This window comes from Geotrypetes seraphini, chromosome 11 (genome assembly GCF_902459505.1).
Source record: "Geotrypetes seraphini chromosome 11, aGeoSer1.1, whole genome shotgun sequence".
Lineage (NCBI taxonomy): Eukaryota > Metazoa > Chordata > Amphibia > Gymnophiona > Dermophiidae > Geotrypetes > Geotrypetes seraphini.
In genome coordinates this window covers 127,764,076-127,782,494 of record NC_047094.1, presented here as the reverse complement: position 1 = coordinate 127,782,494, position 18,419 = coordinate 127,764,076, and the positions used below count along the sequence as shown (strand labels likewise).

Sequence of the window (18,419 nt, the reverse complement as noted above, 5' to 3'; positions counted from 1 at the left end):
GGGTGTGGATAAGGGTTTTTGTGACCTACTCTAAGAGGAAGGGTTGGATTTTGGTGATATAGAGAAAGAAGCAACAGGTTTTGGCAGTTTGCTGGATTTGTACAGAGAAGGAGTCAACAATGACCCTGAGGTTGCAAGCTAACGAGACAGGTAATCAAATATACTGATATATAAGCATGCTTTAAACACCTTTAATAAAGTTCTGTATAGGTATACAGCTGGTGTAAATGACTGTGCCTTAATTAGGCATGGTTCCCAGTGCTAAGCACTATTCTATTACGGTGCACCATTTATAGAATAGCACTAGCATTATTTTTTGGTGAAGGTGCCTTTTAGGATAAGGCCCTCCGTCAGTAGTGCAGAGACTTGAGCCAGAGACTGAAGAGATGTAAAAAGGCTTTTATTAAACAAGCATATATGCTGGACTTCTGGGCAGAACTGGCTGCATAAACAGAAGACCCTGAGAGTTTCGGACACAAAGGTTATATAGGGTCCTGGCCAGTCCAAACCGGTATAACCAGCTCTGGCCAAAAGGTAAGAGCAGAGAGAAAAACAAAACCATAAATCCATCCTATAGTCTATACATCAAAGCTAGCTAACAGCAGCATCCTGTTGCCCCCTGGCCGTGCCTGGTACAAGACAGATACAAAGAACAGGCCTGCATACAGTACTGTGATATCTCAGAGCAATAATATGGAGTCTCAGGTTGCTGTTTTTAGTTTTACTACCCACTGATCTAAGATGGAGTTTCTTCATATACACCGTGACCCAGCTATGTCAGCTAGCTAGGGATCCTTCATTTGGTACTAATTTTTTAGGCACCATTTAGAGCAGGGCTGTCCAACCTCAGCCCTCGCCAGGTCGGGTTTTCAGGATGCCCCAAATGAATATGCACGAGATCTATTTGCATACAATAGAAGCAGTGTATGCAATTAGATCTCATGCAAAATTCATTGGGGCAAATCCTGAAAACCCGACTGGATTGCAGCCCTCGAGGACTGATGGACAACCCTGATTTAGAAAATTGAGTCCTTTATGTGCATACAGAGGTGTTTATATATCAAAAAGTGCTTTACTAAAATTCTGTATAGGTATACAAGCAGAAAACATGTATACATTATACATAATATATGAGGGGCTGCTGAAAAGTTCTCAGCCCAGCCAAGAAGAGCTCAGTGGTACAAAAATGTTTCTTTAAACTAAAAATGATTAGATCAATCAAGTCACTACTTAACCCCAATTCAATCAACATTCTTATCCATTCGTTAGTAATTTCAAACTTAGATTCAAACTCACTTTACCAGGGTATCACGCAAAAAGAGATCAGGAGATTACAAGCCATTCAAAACACTGCTGTAAAAGTCATCTTTAACGCTATAAAATTGACCATGTAACCACTTTCCTCAGAAAAGCTTATTGGTTACCCATTTCACATACTTTTAAAATATTACTCCTTGCATTCAAAGTCCAATCTAATCACATTCCCTCATTTATAGACAGATTGCTGATCCACTATGATTCGCATAGGGCACTACGCTCTTCCCAACAATATCTTTTAGCAGTCCCTTCAGTTCGTCAGTTATTTTATGATACAACATGTAAAACAATCTTTTCAGTTACCGCTCCCACTGTGGAATGCCTTACCTCTGACCCTGAGACAAGATTCTTAACAATTTTAAAGCTAATCTCAAAACATTTCTTTTTACAGATGCTTTTGAGATCTATAGCACAGTTCTTCAACCGCTGGTCCGCGGACCGGTGCCGGTCTGCAAAAAAATCTTGCCGGTCCGCGAAGGATTCGGGTCCCCGCCGCAACGAAAGGTGCCGGCATCAGCTGACTTGCAACTTCCTGTTGCCGTCGCTGTGCCGGGACTCCTGCCGCATATGCTTCCTGCCCTGTCTCCGCACCTTCAGACCAGCTGCGGCAGCTCTGTGTACTTTTAACTTTGGCACAGAGCTGCCCCTAATCAATAGTTTAGCGCGGTTTCATGAGGCTGCCTCGGGGCCTTTGCTAGGCCGGCCCGCTTCGATGATGCGATGTGGGCCGGCCTAGCAAAGGCCCCGAGGCTGCCTCATGAAACCGCGCTAAACTACTGATTAGGGACAGCTCTGTGCCGAAGTTAAAAGCACACAGAGCTGCCGCTTGCCTAAAGATTCTTGGGCCGCTGAAGGAAGGCAAAGAGCAGCTGTCCTGGAGGTCTCCCTTTTTTCCACCTTTTTTTTTTTTTTCTTCAAAAGGCAAAGGGCCCCAGCATCAACATCAAGTAAGTTGCAAGGAACAGTGGAAGCGGTTCTGCTCGGCCAAAGCTTCCCCTCTGACATGAGCCACCCTCAGGGGAAAGAAAGTGACCCGCAAAGGTGAGGGGAAGGGGGCCAGATGATGGAAGTTGGGGGGGGAGAGAGAGAAGGGGCAGATGATGGAATGGAGGAGATGAGAGAGAGAAGGGGACAGATGATGGAAGTGAGAAGAAGGGAGAGAGAGCAGAAGGCAGATGGATGTCAGTTGAGAGGGGAGAGCAGATGCTGAATGGAAGTGGGGAAAGAACACATACTGGATGGAAGGAGGAGATAAATAAAGGGGGAAGAAAATAGTAAGATAATGGAGAGGTGAGGGAAAGGGGTGACAAGCTGTGGATAGACACAGTGAAAAGAGGGAAACAGGACTAAATAGTAAGAAAGAATTTAATTTAGATGGAGGCAGAAAATAGAGAAGGAAGACCAGAGAAGAAAAGGGAAGAGAGAGCAGAGAACGATATCAGATCTGAGTGGAGGAAATGAGAAGAGAGAGATGCTAAAAGCCACAGGGGGGAGGGAAGAACAGAGATGCCAGACCATGAGAGGAACAAAAGGAAGATGATGGATGCCAGACCAAAATTGGGGGGGGGGGGCAAGAGGAGAGATGGCAGGGAAAGACAGACAGCGAATGGAAGGGGCAGATGCAGGACTGAAGAGACAGAGAAGGTTATGGGCCATGGTACGCCCTCACCTGGAGTACTGCATCCAGCACTGGTCACTGTACATGAAGAAGGACACGGTACTACTCCAAAGGGTCAGAGAAGAGCGACTAAGATGGTTAAGGGGTTGGAGGAGCTGCCGTACAGTGAAAGATTAGAGAAACTGGGCTTCTTCTCCCTCGAACAGAGGAGATTAAGAGGGGACATGATCGAAACATTCAAGATACTGAAGGGAATAGACTTAGTAGAGAAAGACACTATTCACCCTCTCCAAAGTAGGGAGAACGAGAGGGCACTCTCTAAAGTGGCAAATGAGTTTCAACATAGGGAAATGCAAGGTCATGCATATAGGGAAAATAAACCCGATGTTCACTTACAAAATGGGGGGATCAGCGCTAGGGGTGAGCGACCTTGAAAGAGACCTGGGAGTGATGGTAGACACAACATTGAAGTCGTCGGCTCAGTGTGCCACGGCCTCAAGGAAAGCAAACAGAATGTTGGGTATCATTAAGAAGGGTATCACGACCAGGACAAAGGAAGTCATCCTGCCACTGTATCGTGCTATGGTGAGCCCGCACCTGGAGTACTGTGTTCAGTTCTGGTCGCCGTACCTCAAGAAGGACATGGAGATACTTGAGAGGGTCCAGAGAAGAGCAACTAAGCTAATAAAGGGCATGGAGGACCTCTCATATACTGACAGACTGAAAAAGCTAGGGCTTTTCTCCCTGGAAAAGCGGAGACTTAGAGGAGACATGATAGAAACCTTCAAGATCATGAAGGGCATAGAAAAAATAGACAGGGACAGATTTTTCAAATTAAGGGGATCAATAAGTACAAGGGGGCACTCAGAGAAATTGAAAGGGGAGAGGTTTAGAACAAACGCCAGGAAGTTCTTTTTCACACAGAGGGTGGTGGATACATGGAACGTGCAACCAGAGGATGTGATAAACAGGAGCACGCTACAGGGGTTCAAAGAAGCTTTGGATCGGTACTTGGAAGACAAAGGGATTGAGGGGTACAGATAAGAGTAAAGGTAGATTATAGGGATGGGATTAGAGGTAAGTTACAAAATTAATCAGGGACCACTGTTCAGGCACTAGGCCTGATGGGCCGCCGTGGGAGCGGACCGCTGAGCAAGATGGACCTCTGGTCTGACTCAGCGGGGGCAACTTCTTATGTTCTTATGTAAGGAAGTTCTTCTTCACCCAAAGAGTGGTAGAAAGCTGGAACGCTCTTCCAGAGGCTGTTATAGGGGAAAACACCCTCCAAGGATTCAAGACAAAGTTAGACAAGTTCCTGCTGAACAAGAACGTGCACTGGTAGGGCTAGACTCAGTTAGGGTGCTGGTCTTAGACCAGAGGGCCGCCGCATGAGCGGACTGCTGGGCATGATGGACCACTGATCTGACCCAGTAGTGGCAGTTCTTAGGGCAGACGCTGGATGGAAGAGAGTGAAAAGGCAGAAACCAGAACCAGAAGCAGAAACCAGAGACGACAAAAGGTAGAAAAAAATAATTTTATTTCTATCTTGTGATTCAAATATATCAGATTTGAAATATGTATCTTGCTAGACATAACTGGGGAGTGCAAAGCCCAGGCAGTGCTTCTTTAGCTTCCAGCTGGCTTAGGGCTCTCTCTGACCAGGGGGCAGTTGCCCTAGTTCCACTCCCCTAACACCATTCCTGTCATGTGTGACTGTGGTATTCTGTTACATGATATTTGTGTAGCATTCTGTAATAATTTGGCTTATTCAGTTTTCTTGATAGTAGAGGGGATATATGTGAAGGGGAGGGGAGACAGGGGTTTTGTTGATCTTTGCCCTGTACTATTTGTATTTATAAAATGACAATTGTATAGAATATTGTTTCTTTTTATACTTTAATAAAATATGTTCAATATAAAATCATAACTATTTGAGGCTTGTGTGGATGGGATCAGATGGTTTGTGGGACCGAGCTCGCGGGGATGGGGTGGCGATGGTTTTTAAAAAAAATTTCAGTCTTAGTAGTTTGCCGGTCCACGAAATAATTATTTTATTTCTGCCAGTCCATAGGTGTAAAAAGGTTGAAGAACACTGATCTACAGTATACCTAGCTATCCTTATTCAAAAACCTCAGACATCAGGCTTTACATTAAAGATCCCCTTAATTCCTTTTGTATTATACCTCCCCTTTCTTTTATTTTAAGCAATGTACCCTCCACATCTGCCCATATTTATCATGTTATGTCCGTACCGTAACTGTGAATTTGTTCCCTCTATTTTATATTTTCTTAAAACTTTTATATGCTTTGTATAAATTGGAAACCACTTTGTTGATAAAAGTGGTATATCAAGACCTAAATAAACGTGAAACTTGAATGATGTGCAGCCATGAAACTTACAAGTTATTCCACACTTTTCTTGACAGTTTTCATTTCATTTCATATCACTGAGAAGTGTCAAGAAAAGTGTGAAATAACTTGTAAGTTTAATGGCTCCACATTATTCTCTTCTTGGTTGGGCATAGGACTTTTCAGCGGCCCCTCATTTATTATGTATAATGTATACACATTTTCTGCTTTAAAGCATGCTTGTATACCTGTACAGAGTTTTATTAAAGGTCTTTAAACCATGCTTGTATATCAGCATATTTGAACTACCTGTGGTAAAAAAAAAAAAAAAATGGTGTGCAAATATGTACAATTTGTGCCATTTGTAGGCATTCCTGGGGGGAGCAGGGATAGTGTTGTAATGTGCATTTATATTTAATAAAGTACCCAGGTGCCTGCATTGAGTACACACGCATTTCCACTGGTTTTGAAGTAGGTGTAAACCGGGAGTTGCATGCTGCTAGGACTGGTGCTGGGGTGGTTATTTTATAATATGTGGATTTTTTCATGTTCCACATTATTGCATTGATATAAACGCAGGCTTATAATGGCTTCCCATGCAAGTTCATGACATATAATCTGCCTTTCACTTATAGGATTGGTGAACCTGTTATAGAAGAAGGGTCTCTGAGAGCCTCCATCAGACGTAAGTCTCATGTGTCCAGATCTGAGCCTATTGCATCCTTCCCTCACACCAATCACAGCTGTATTCATGACTAATGTACTGGAGATGTCAGTGGTTATGTCCAGATATGCAGTATAAGGGTAGCTCTTTAAATCAGGCACACTCAGCTTTATGTGGCCCTTGAATATGTTCATAGAATACTAGCACAGGATACCGAAACACTATTCCATAAGGGTGCTATAACTTATATAACTCATAAATCAAAGGAGTGTATATATGGGCAGAACATGGTCAAGGCTACATGTATGTACATAAATGACAAATAATGTATGTTACATGCCCAAGTGTTATAAAACATCTTCAGTTGCAGAATTGCCTCTTATTATCATATTCATAAATCTTTCTAACTCTATATGCTATTTTTTTAAATTATTTTTATTTGCTAATTAATTCATTTTACTCTCTTATCTGCCTATGCACTCCACCTCTGCTTATACCTTTTACTGTTAAGATGTTTTAATGTGTTGACACTGTAAACATCATGTCACCTGAAGCAAGAACAGAAAAACAAGCCTCCACAATCAGTACAAAGCACTGGAACAGTAAAGATGAAAACCAAAACCAAACAGAAAATGCTTGGTAATTCTTTATTGTGATTTTTGCTGACTTCACATGAGCCGTGTTTTGGCTAAAGTGTATGCATCAGGAGTCTGAAAGTGTATCAGAGCAGATTCTGAATGAAGGCATAGTTTATATCCACAATCCTACTGATGTCCCACGGAAAGCTCATAGTTGAAAATCGCAAATGAAATGCACCATGAAAACTGCCTGAACCACAGTAGCAGAGTGCAGTTCAGGCAGTTTTCTTGGTGCATTTCATTCATGATTTACAACTCTAAGTTTTCCCTGGAACATCAGTAGAATTGTGGATATAGACCATGAGGCGAGTCAGTGAAAATCACAATGAAAAAATTACCAAGCATTTTTGTTTTGTGTTGTGTGTATCTCCATTGTTCTAGTTGTTAAGTGGCATATTATGCCATATTGTGTAGTTTTGTTTGCATATTTTGTTTTGTGAAATGGTCTATTGCTTTTGTCCAGACTATTCTTGTTGTACACTGCCTTGGATGAATTTCTTCAAAAAGGCATTAAATAAATTCCAATAAATTTATAGGAGCATATCACCAAGGCTCATGTGAATTAAATCAGGAGACCTCTTCAGCTAATCTAGGGCTGTAAGAATTTGGCCTGGCCAGAGAGGATGATCTCAGTTATATTTTTATTTTCTTCCCACCAGATATTACTAACAACTTTTGTACACTGACAGAAAGTGTTCTTTTACTTGTATACGTGTACTAAATTTTATACCTTCTCTTCTAGGATTATCAAGCCGGAGATTATAGAACTGCAGCTTTTCTAAAGCATGGTAAGCCTTCACTATAACTTGTAGTGCAAGATCTCTTCCATTGGAGTATCCTACCTTGTTGCAAAGTTGTATGGTATATGCATCTTTTGTATGTATCAATATACCTCCTATTTTTGCCTTGAACACACCTTTTAAAATCAAATCAATACACCTATCCCTCCACCCACAGAAATAGTATGTGCAGAATCCATAGACACTATTGTGCCCAGATAATCAATGTTCCAAAGAAAAATCTCACTGAAAAATTCTGTTTAAAAAATAGCCTCTTTGAAAATTGATCCCTTAATTTTTTATGGTTGGATGGTGCATTCTGTGGGACTGGCACTCAATATCACTTATTATTATAGTGTTGAGAATGGAAATGGAAATACAAAAAATGTTTTCATGTTGTGAAACTTTGATTTTATGGTGTGCATGTGTGTTTATAATTTGTAAGAATTAATAGAAATTTGGATGGTGGAGAGAGGTGTGTGTGTGGGCTCGATTTTTATGTGTAGTGTTTGCTGAGTCTGGCTCCCTCTTAATTTTGGAAAAAGAGAAGATACTTTCCAGCCCCCTCTCCCCCAGATTATCCAGGTAACTTTTGACAAATATCAAGTTCAGCCATGTTTGGAAGTTTTTGCAGCTATGGCAAGGCCACTGTTGATTCATTCAGACTGAATGGACAGCAACACCCCAGAAGTATTGTGGCCAGTGGGACAATTTGAATATAGCAAGAACGAAGAGCCTGCTGCTAAACAAAAATATGTGTATGTGGTCTGTCGTGGTGTGGTGTTCTCACTGCTCGTGGGAATCTGTTGGAAGAGAGGTACAGTGGTGCCTCACACAACGAACTTAATTCGTTCCAGGAGCAAGTTTGTTATGCGAAAAGTTCGTTATGTGAAACGCGTTTTCCATAACAATACATGTTAAAAAAAATAATTCGTTCTGTAGCATAAAATATGCTAAGATGACATAAAAAAAGATAAATTTTTGGTTATTATTTTTATTTAGATACATCTAAAAACATAATTGTTTTTTAAAACAACACACATTTTTTAAATTTAAAGACAGACTAAGTAGAGTCTAATTTTACAGTGAGAGGGCAGAGTCTCAGCGGCAAAAACTGGGACTTAACTGTTCATTTTTTTTTTTTTTTCTACCGTGTTTCCCCGATGATAAGGCAGGGCCATCAAATAAGACAGCCCCCCCTTTTTAGAAAAAAATGTAAAATAAGGCACCCCCCCGCAAATAAGCCACCCACCGATACCTGCGCTTACCCGAATCGGGTGGTACGGTGGGTGACTCCGTGTGGTCCCTGGCACCCCCGACACGATCGGGGCAAGAGGGAGCTCAAGCCCTCTTGCCCCCCCGACCCCCCGACACGATCGGGGCAAGAGGGAGCTCAAGCCCTCTTGCCCCCCCCGACTCCCCGACACGATCGGGGCAAAAGGGAGCCCAAGCCCTCTTGCCCCGCCGATTCCCCAACTCCCCGACAATATCGGGCCAGGAGGGAGCCCAAGTCCTCCTGGCCACGGCGACCCCCTAACCCCACCCTGCACTACATTACGGGCAGGAGGGATCCCAGGCCCTCCTGCCCTCGACGCAAACCCCCCCTCCCCCCAACGACCGCCCCCCCCAAGAACCTCCGACCACCCCCCCAGCCGACCCGCGACCCCCCTGGCCGACCCCCACGACACCCCCAACCCCCTTCCCCGTACCTTTCTGTAGTTGGCCGGACAGACGGGAGCCAAACCCGCCTGTCCGGCAGGCAGCCAACGACGGAATGAGGCCGGATTGGCCCATCCGCCCAAAGCTCCGCCTACTGGTGGGGCCTAAGGCGCCTGGGCCAATCAGAATAGGCCCTGGAGCCTTAGGTCCCTCCTGGGGGCAGGGCCTGAGGCACATGGTCGGGTTGGGCCCATGTGCCTCAGGCCCCGCCCCCAGGAGGGACCTAAGGCTCCCGGGCCTATTCTGATTGGCCCAGGCGCCTTAGGCCCCACCAGTAGGCGGAGCTTTGGGACGGATGGGCCAATCCGGCCTCATTCCGTCGTTGGCTGCCTGCCGGACAGGCGGGTTTGGCTCCCGTCCGTCCGGCCAACTACAGAAAGGTACGGGGAAGGGGGTTGGGGGTGTCGTGGGGGTCGGCCAGGGGGGGCGCGGGTCGGCTGGGGGGGCGGTCGGAGGTTCTTGGGGGGGGGCGGTCGTTGGGGGGAGGGGGGGTTTGCGTCGAGGGCAGGAGGGCCTGGGATCCCTCCTGCCTGTAATGTAGTGCAGGGTGGGGTTAGGGGGTCGCCGTGGCCAGGAGGACTTGGGCTCCCTCCTGGCCCGATATTGTCGGGGAGTTGGGGAATCGGCGGGGCAAGAGGGCTTGGGCTCCTTTTTGCCCCGATCGTGTCGGGGAGTCGGGGGGGCAAGAGGGAGCCAGGCGGAGAGAGGGCAGTTAAGCGCAGTGCCTGCGCGGAAGGATGCAGCTCGGGCGACTTCGTTGTGTGAAACGAAGTTCGTTGTACGAATCAAGACATAAAGTTCGTTGTGCGCAGCGTGCGCTGTGCGAGGCGTCCGTTGTGTGAGGCACCACTGTACAACACAGAGGGAAATAAATAATTCTGTGCTGAGTAGAAGCATTTCATTGTGATCATGGAGGTATGATGGCCTTGAGATGTGCGCATGCTCAAGGCCTGCGAGTTCACATTCTCTCTGAGAATCTCGGAGAGAACGTGAACTCGCAGGCCTTGAGCATGCGCACATGCTCAAGGCCAGCGCAGAAGAGGAGGCCGACATGCCGGTGCTACATTAAAGTAAGAAGAGGGCTCTGGGGGACTTCAGGTCACGGCGGGGGTGGGGGGTGGTGCCAGATCACGGGGTGGGGGAGGGTGTTGGATCGTGGGGCCTTTGGGGGGAGCAATGCTGGTTCTCATGGGGGGGGAGCAGCGCTGCTGGCCTCGGTGGGGGGGGGGGGGTGAGAACGTATCAAAGCGAGTTTCCATTATTTCCTATGGGGAAACTCGCTTTGATAAACGAGCATTTTGGATTACGAGCATGCTCCTGGAATGGATTATGCTCGAAATCCAAGGTACCACTGTATAGGATAACAGTGGCTATTTTTACTGGACTAATAATTTTGCCAATTTTTACTACTTTTACCAAGTTACATTTGATGCTTGTAGTTTAAAGTAAAAAGTAAAAGTAGAAGGGAGATGTAAATGACAATTCCTCTGTAAACCAAATGAAACAGGAAAACTGGGAACAGGATTATGCTATTGCAAACCTCTTCATGCTAACAATGGATCATTTAATCTTAAATTTTGCTGTTCAGTGAATATAGCCTATATGAACAATGGCGTTGCCTGTGTTTGAACTGGTTAGATGAACTGGCTCACTTTAAAGTGGAGATGGAGATGAAGCTGAAGTTGGTATCAATTCTTGATGAACAGATATTGTAGTGGCAGTACTTTTACATTTTACATGTTAAGTATATATTTCTTCTTAGTGTTGCTTTCCTTAGAGATTGAACTATTGCGAGTAACATGGTTTGCGAGTGTTTTGCAAGACGAGCAAAACATTCTCGCAAATCTTGTCTCGCAAACTGAGCGTTGACTTGATTTGCGAGCACCCCCCCCCCCAAGAACTGGCATCACTCCCCACCCCCACTCGCGAACAACCCCCCCACGAACTGGCACCCCTTTGAGCATCTGCACATGCTCAAGGCCTTCTGGTTCTCGCTCTCTCGGAGGCCCAGGCAAGAGGCAGGAACTTCTTTCACCGGCACCGGCACGTCCTGTGGGCTGCGTGCCGGTGCCAGATGGGGGGTAAGACTGAATGCTGTTCAGGCAGGGGGTGCCAGTTCACATGGGGGAGGGGGCATATGCAAGCGGGGGGGGGGGAGCAATGCCATTTATCGGGGGATGGAGCAGCGCCACTGGCCTTGGGGGGGGAGGTGTGGTGGGTGGGAACATATCAAGCGAGTTTCCATTACTTCCTATGGGGAATCTCGCTTTGATATACGAGTAATTTGGTTTACGAGCATGCTTCTGGAACGAATTATGCTCGTAAACCAAGGTTCCACTGTACTTCATTTGATATTTGGCCTTGCATATCAACTTAGCAGGGGAGAGAAAAGACTAGTGAAATGGAGCATTATGGTTGCACAAAGTGTTATAACAAGTTGGTGGAAACAAGTAGAAGTTCCTATGTTACCTGAATGGAAGAAGCAGTTGAACTACATAGCAAGGATAGAGAAATTAACTGATAATCAAACATCAGAAATATAGAAGAAGTGGAATGGTGCAAGCAAGATGTGTATTGAAAAAGAGACATAAGGGGGTAGGGGAATGGAAGGAGCAGGGTGAGAAGCTGGAAGGGAGATAGGTAATGGCTGAATGGGAGTCTTCCACCTACAGTCCTGCCAGTGGTGGGGTGCTGTTTCACTATCACATTTTCAATAATGAGAGACAGGCAAGCTATATAGGACTCCAGGGAACCTGTCTGATCCTAGGTTACTGAAAACACAATAATAAAGTACACGATATTAAAGTACACTCCCCCCCCCCCGCCAATGAAGCACTCCCGCTCGACCTAGTGATCATGAGAGATGGAACTCCTGATGTTTGCAGTTTCAATGGTTATATTATGTTTTAAAAACCTTCAATAAAGATCTCATCCGTTTGAAGAAAACAAAAAAGAATTAATAGAAACTTGCACTGAGCAGGTGAGAGTTTATTTTTCAATTCTTTTACATATTAAGGAGCTTCAGTCCTATGAAAAAAAAAATTTAGCCGGTGAGATTAATAGAAGCAGTGTAGCAATGACAGGAATAATATATCTGCTTGCTGCATACCAAATCACAGCAGATGTAGGACTACCATTAAGTAGGGCTATTTTATCAAAAGTGCTGTTTTAGCAAAAGGTATTATTTTATAAAAAGGGATCCTGTGCTAAAATAGGATGGGTTATTTTATCACGTTATCCCAAGAGTAACCCATGGTGATAATTTCCCTGTTTAGGTCTGACAGAAGAGACACTTATATTGCAATATTCCAATCAGAGGTTGAAACAAATAAAGAACATGCATAAAGATCATCTGCTCTCTCCAGAAGCATCATTTTAACACAGAATAAAAGGATGTGTTTGTTAGAATGGTTTAACAAATTATTCCACCACAACACCACTCAACGGTTTTCCGTGACTTCTGTACATTTTTCTAACCTTTCTACTTGGACAATCTTATATTCTTTGTTACTGTAACATTCGTTTCAGTCTTAGAATTTATGAAGATATGAATTTTGGGGGATATTTCTTTTATGTTCTTACAGATATGTTCAAAGACACAGGGAAGTTTCTCAGACATCAGCCTTTCAATCTGGAAATTGGAAATGACTTTTTCACTGGAATTCTACAGCAGAAGATCTTACTTCCCATGGACTAGTGATGTCCCAGAGTGGCATTTGCTTGGGTGCTGTGAACTAGCCCTTTTAACCAGAGTCCTTTCCACCAAAGTCTCTGCCCCCCCAGGATAAAACTGTAACCTCCTGTTGTGTCCCTGGCATCTCTTCACCTTGCTGACTGTCTCATAAGAGCATATCTATTCTCTTACCCATCATGCATCTGTTGACATCACAGCTGAGAAACCTGTATTGAAAGGAAGCTGTGATGTCATCAGTAGGCAAGGACTTGTCCTGTTTTGTAAACTGGGCTTTTATGGTAAAGAATATATTTTCCTAAAGCTAATTAATAAAGAATTTGTTATACAATCTTATGGGATTAAGTGTGTGAAATATATAGACATATAAGTCTATACTTCTTCAAGAGTAGCCTGAGAAGTATTGAGATGGTGTCATCTTGGAGACTCAAACAAAGTGCCTGGCTGAAGCTTGCAATAATAAAGGTTTGTGAAATTGCATCAGAATACATGCTGGTACTTATCCTTTAATTTATCTCAGCTGTGTAACACATCTCTGTATTCATTTATCCTATTACAGAACTCGAAATCCATTCACACACCTCATAAATCTCGGCTGTATTACATACCCTGTACCCAGTCATACCCTCCTATAGTTTTGTGCATGCCATGGCAGTAATGAACTTTAGGGGAAATTCTACAAATGCCTTACCAGCCCTAAAGTTAATTAAGAAACACCGTTTAAAATGGCAAACAACGTTAAAGTACCTAGCAGCGCCTAAAAAATCAGCACCAGAATTGTGCCTCCATAGGCCTAATGCTACTGTGGGTGTGGCTAACACCGAAAATGGTGTTAGATAGCCTAAGGTGCCTACGTGGGGGTGATCCACAACGAAGATAGGCACTGAAAATGTAGGTCTGGAAAATCTGGCTTACATTTCCAGTGCCTATCTTTCCTGGAGGTGTGATTTTATATACGGTGCCGTCATGTGATTGACATGTGATCGGCGGCCACTGATATTGGTGCCATATAGAGAATCCTGGCCTTCATTCCTAAGCCAAGGTATTTGGAGTATGATCTCAATCTCATATTTATTGCTAACACGCTCCATAGTACTTGAACCTTACCAGAGAGCTTCTCTCTAGAATTCACAAGATATAACATGTATAGACAACCAATCCAGGTGTGCTTGGACATTCTTCTAAATCAAGCCTGTGGCACCCAATAAAATGGGAAATATTTATATATTTTTTTCTGCCTCATTACTTTGGTCGTTGTCTGCATTTCTTGTTATTTGAGGATCTTCTCTCTTTCCATGTTATTCACAGAATAATCACTTGACACTGGTGTATCTATTATATCAATATAGATCTCATGTTTTCTCCATTATTACTATGTCTGTTTTTCTTGCATGAAGATTTTTTCATTTGATATTAATAATGTCCCATGTGATCAAAACCTCTTCCTTTTCCATAACTCTTTTTGGGATAAGATCATGGTGCTTATTTAATACAGAGCCGTAATGTTTACAACATTTTTAATGGACAAGATGTACCACCTTATTGTGCCTTTCTGTCTAGAAATTTTCTCTCATCAAAATATAGCACAGCATGAGATGAGTAACTGTTTCCATCTTTTTCTTACCAACTCTACATTTATGTTTTTACCAGGTTTTTTTTTTCTATTGATGTGAACTATTTTGTCACTGTCCTGGGCTGCAACTATCAGTCTTTCATCCTCAAGTTTCATTTCACCTCTTCCTCACCATTCACATGTTCAGTTTTGATCAAAATGTGGCTTCTGAACTAGTACTTTGTATTTCCCACAGTATTTATTCATTTGCCACTCGTTTCTTTCTGCTGATCTAACTCTGTTAAGAGTTTTTTTCTCTTGCTTTACAATTCAGCTGCATATGTATATGCATATGTATATGTATACTGGTAGATTCTCATTAATTCCTTTTGCCCTTTAATAATGGAACTGGATTCTGGAAATTTATTTTCATATTTCATTACTCTGTGCTTTGGGATTTATTGATGCTGTTAAGTTCTGTTTTTATAATCAATTTTTATACTGTGAAGTCCAATCTTTTTTGGACTCTAGAATGTACAGAGGAGAGTGTGGTGTAGTGGTTACACCTACAGCCTCAGCACCTTGAAGGTGTGGGTTTAAACTCTGTGCTGCTCCCCGTGACCCTGGGAAAGTCACTTAATCCTCTACTGCCCCAGGTACATTAGATAGATTGAGAGCCCACTGGGACAGATAGGGAAAATGCTTGAAGTACCTGTATGTAAACCACTTTTGAGTCTGGTTGTAAAAGTACAAAAAGTAGTATACAAGTCCCAATCCGTTTCCCTTACAGTCTCATCATACACTGATTCTTATAAATTATCTCATGTTCAAGAGGAGTTTCCTTGTTCACTGAATTTTTCAAGATATTTAAGATGCCAGTCTAAAATTCCAAATCTCTATGAGTAAGGAAAGTGCCAGCTCTGTCACACATCCCTTCTTTATCTCAGGCCTTTTACACATTTCCAAATTCACTCTTACCCTTTCTATATCTCGGTGCTTGATATACATACCTGTATCCATTCACATCTCTGTTCTCATGTCCCCCTATGCTTTTTATTCTTTTCTTTTATTACTGATATGCCTTTTAATTGATGCAGAAATGATACATACAGTCTCTAGACCTCATAGAGTTCTTTTGAAAGTCATCCAAAGATGGAGTCCATATGGACTGGAAGGCTCCTCTTTTACACAAAGTGTGACTTGTTCTTATTTAGGCATAGTGAAGAGTCTAAACCTGTTAAGGCTGCATGCTGCAAGGATAAATGTCCATGTTCCACCTTCAAATGTAAGCTTCCAGTATGCTTTTATCTGCTTCTGGCTCAACCCTGGTTAGTCATTCATTTGCATATATCCACCTTACATATAAGTTGGTGCGAAGCGTGAGTGACACCAGGAAGTATTTCTTCACAGAAAGAGTGGTAGATCACTGGAACAAACTTCCTGTGCAGGTAGTCAAGGCCACAGGCGTGCTCGACTTTAAGAATAAATGGGACATCCACGTGGGATCCCTACGTGGCTCGAGCAGCACTCAGACTTAATAGGGTGGGCCAGTAGAGTGGGCAGACTTGATGGGCTGTAGCCCTTTTCTGCCGTCACCTTTCTATGTTTCTATGTGTAGTATGTTGCAAAGTAAACTTGAAGAATGTTGGTACAGACAGTTTTCAGATGAGAGAACCACACATCTTGGGAGGTTTACAAAAAATGTGCAGTCATGGCAGACAATTGTATACTGTGTTTTTACTGAATGCACCATTTCTGTGTCTGTACAACCCTGTACATCAGGCAAATTGCACATCTGTTGAGAAACGAGTATATGTATATTCATGATAAATAAATCAGGCGAGGCCAACTGCTCACATATTGGTATTACTCCATTTAGAAACCAAGCAATGTTTCTGTCAAGCCATTCAGTATATATTAGACAATAAAATCATGATTTATAAATAGAAATCAATAATAAAATGTATTTACTCTGATTTTTGTCATTTGTTAAAGAGAATCTGGTGGCAGGACTTTACTGTCAGTGCATTCATTGCTGTGCCTGCCTCTGAGAATTGAGTCCTAAGTTTGAGTAGAAAATGAGTAAGGTTACATGGAGTTTCAGGTCACACAGCACTCTAGCTCAGCAGTAGGCTACACAGTGAGTCAGTGGTGGGATTGGAATCTGGGTTTCCAGGATCTGTCGGTGTGTGCAATGCTGGGTGTGGGTGTGCAATGCTGAAGGAATGGCCCAGTGACTGACACTATGAGATCAGCTGTCTTTCAGTCAAACTTATTGGGGGGGGGGGGGGGGGTCCATGCTCTGTGAGCCAAGGACTTTCATTTTTTCTTTTCCCTTTCTTATTGGACACTTGCCTATTAACATTCTAGGCGATATATATAACACTGGCATTCGCATCACTCCTTATACTCACATCACTGAATAAAGACACATAACACTTAGTAATGGCAAAGCATGGGCCGCAGCTTTATTAAACTTATTCATCAATGAATTTGTAAAACATAACATTTATATATAAATAATTCAGTGTAGCATAACCATAAACCTTGGAGCTATTCGGTGTCGAACTAGCTTAACTCACAAAACTCAAACCCCTTGATGCTAATCGGTGTCGAATTAGCACAGCTCAACAAATTCATCACATTCCACGAAACCCCACTTCCCCCAGCAAGACTCGCGGTATCGCAGAATCATGCCGGCCACCCATGGCGGTTCCGCACATGAGCAGAATAAGCACATAAAAGATATAACTTCATAAGCCACACTGTGCCACAATTCACCCCCATAACACATTTCCGCAAAAGCTGCGACCAACCCAACACCACCACCAAAACCAAACCACCCAAAAACTGGGAGGGCGGGAAATAGGGAACACAAATTTAACCCTGCTCTACCCACCTCTTCCCCACACACCCACACCTTCCCAAACTGATTTTTGCCCGCCAAATTCACCCCTTAATCCTCACAAGTCCTCCACCAATCACCCCTCACCCTTTCTCACAACCAATCCTCCTGCCTAGCACCCCAACCACCAATCCCTTCCAACCTCTAGCTCCCACTACCAACCTCACATTCCAACCCCCCCCTCCATCCCCCACCACTGAAATTATGTTATAAGGAATTCGCTCAGCCACTGTTATCAGCTTACAGCTAACTGTAAGCTCCCATATAATTAAACTGAGGAGATCAAATTAAAATAATTAATGAGAACAAACACGGAACAAGACCATTGACAAACAGAAAACAAGAGGGTAGAGGGTTTAAATACAATAATTTTAGAAAAGAAGACTTCGAAGGATAACACAAAAGGGTAGGGGAAAGTTAGTGGAGAGCCTTTTCATAGATTTTTGTAAAAGAGTCCTGGATTATGGAATTAAAGTGTCTCTGTAGAGGAAGCTTTATAATGCTCCTTTAATTTGTCAATATTTGATTCTTCCCTTAGATAGGAGGGTAGGGAGTTCCAGATTTGGGGTGCTGCAATGGCAAATGATGTGGTACTTCGCACGTGAAAAGTTTTGAGGGAGGGAACAAAAAGTAGATTTTGAGAAGAAGATCTAAGAATTCTGGCTGGCGTGTGCAGAATCAATAGCTTATCAATAAAAACTGGAAGTCTGGATTTGAACGTTTTAAAGGTGAGAAGTATGATTTTGAAAGTGATGCAATGTGGAATGGAAGCCAGTGTGCATTTTTTAATAACGGAGTGACATGATCATTTTTTTTTTTTTGCATTGCTAATAATTTTAATAGCGGTGTTTTGAATGAGTTGTAGCCATCTGATTTCCTTTTGCGTAATTCCTTTATAGAGAGAGTTGCAATAATCAATTGTAACGATAACCAGCGAGTGAATTAGAATATTTAGTGACGATGGCTCAAGGAAGCTATAAAGAGATCTAATCAGTCAAATTTTATAAAAACAGTTTCTGACCATGACACTAATTTGCTGGTGATAATTAAGCTTGCTGTCTACGATCACACGAAGGATTTTTTTTTGCGGATATCTCGGTTATCGGTAACCTATTGATACAGATTGGGGTTGACAGTTGTATGCCCTCCTTCCAGGGAAAGAGTAGGCAGTTTGTTATGGATATGCT

The 18,419-nt window shown here is 43.1% G+C and overlaps 1 protein-coding gene across 5 annotated transcripts in view; it reads left to right on the top strand.

Annotated features, from left to right (window-relative positions):
• Nucleotides 1–13,261, top strand: part of LOC117369323 (phospholemman-like) — a 79,714-nt gene extending 66,453 nt beyond the window's left edge. For all 5 annotated transcript variants that reach the window (XM_033963752.1, XM_033963754.1, XM_033963755.1 and 2 more), the window contains 3 exons: nucleotides 5,920–5,969; nucleotides 7,329–7,374; nucleotides 12,669–13,261. In XM_033963752.1, the coding sequence (XP_033819643.1) occupies nucleotides 5,920–5,969; nucleotides 7,329–7,351 (73 nt within the window). In that variant the 3' untranslated portion in view covers nucleotides 7,352–7,374; nucleotides 12,669–13,261. The remainder of the gene's footprint in view (nucleotides 1–5,919; nucleotides 5,970–7,328; nucleotides 7,375–12,668) is intronic.
• Nucleotides 13,262–18,419: the final 5,158 nt, after the last annotated feature.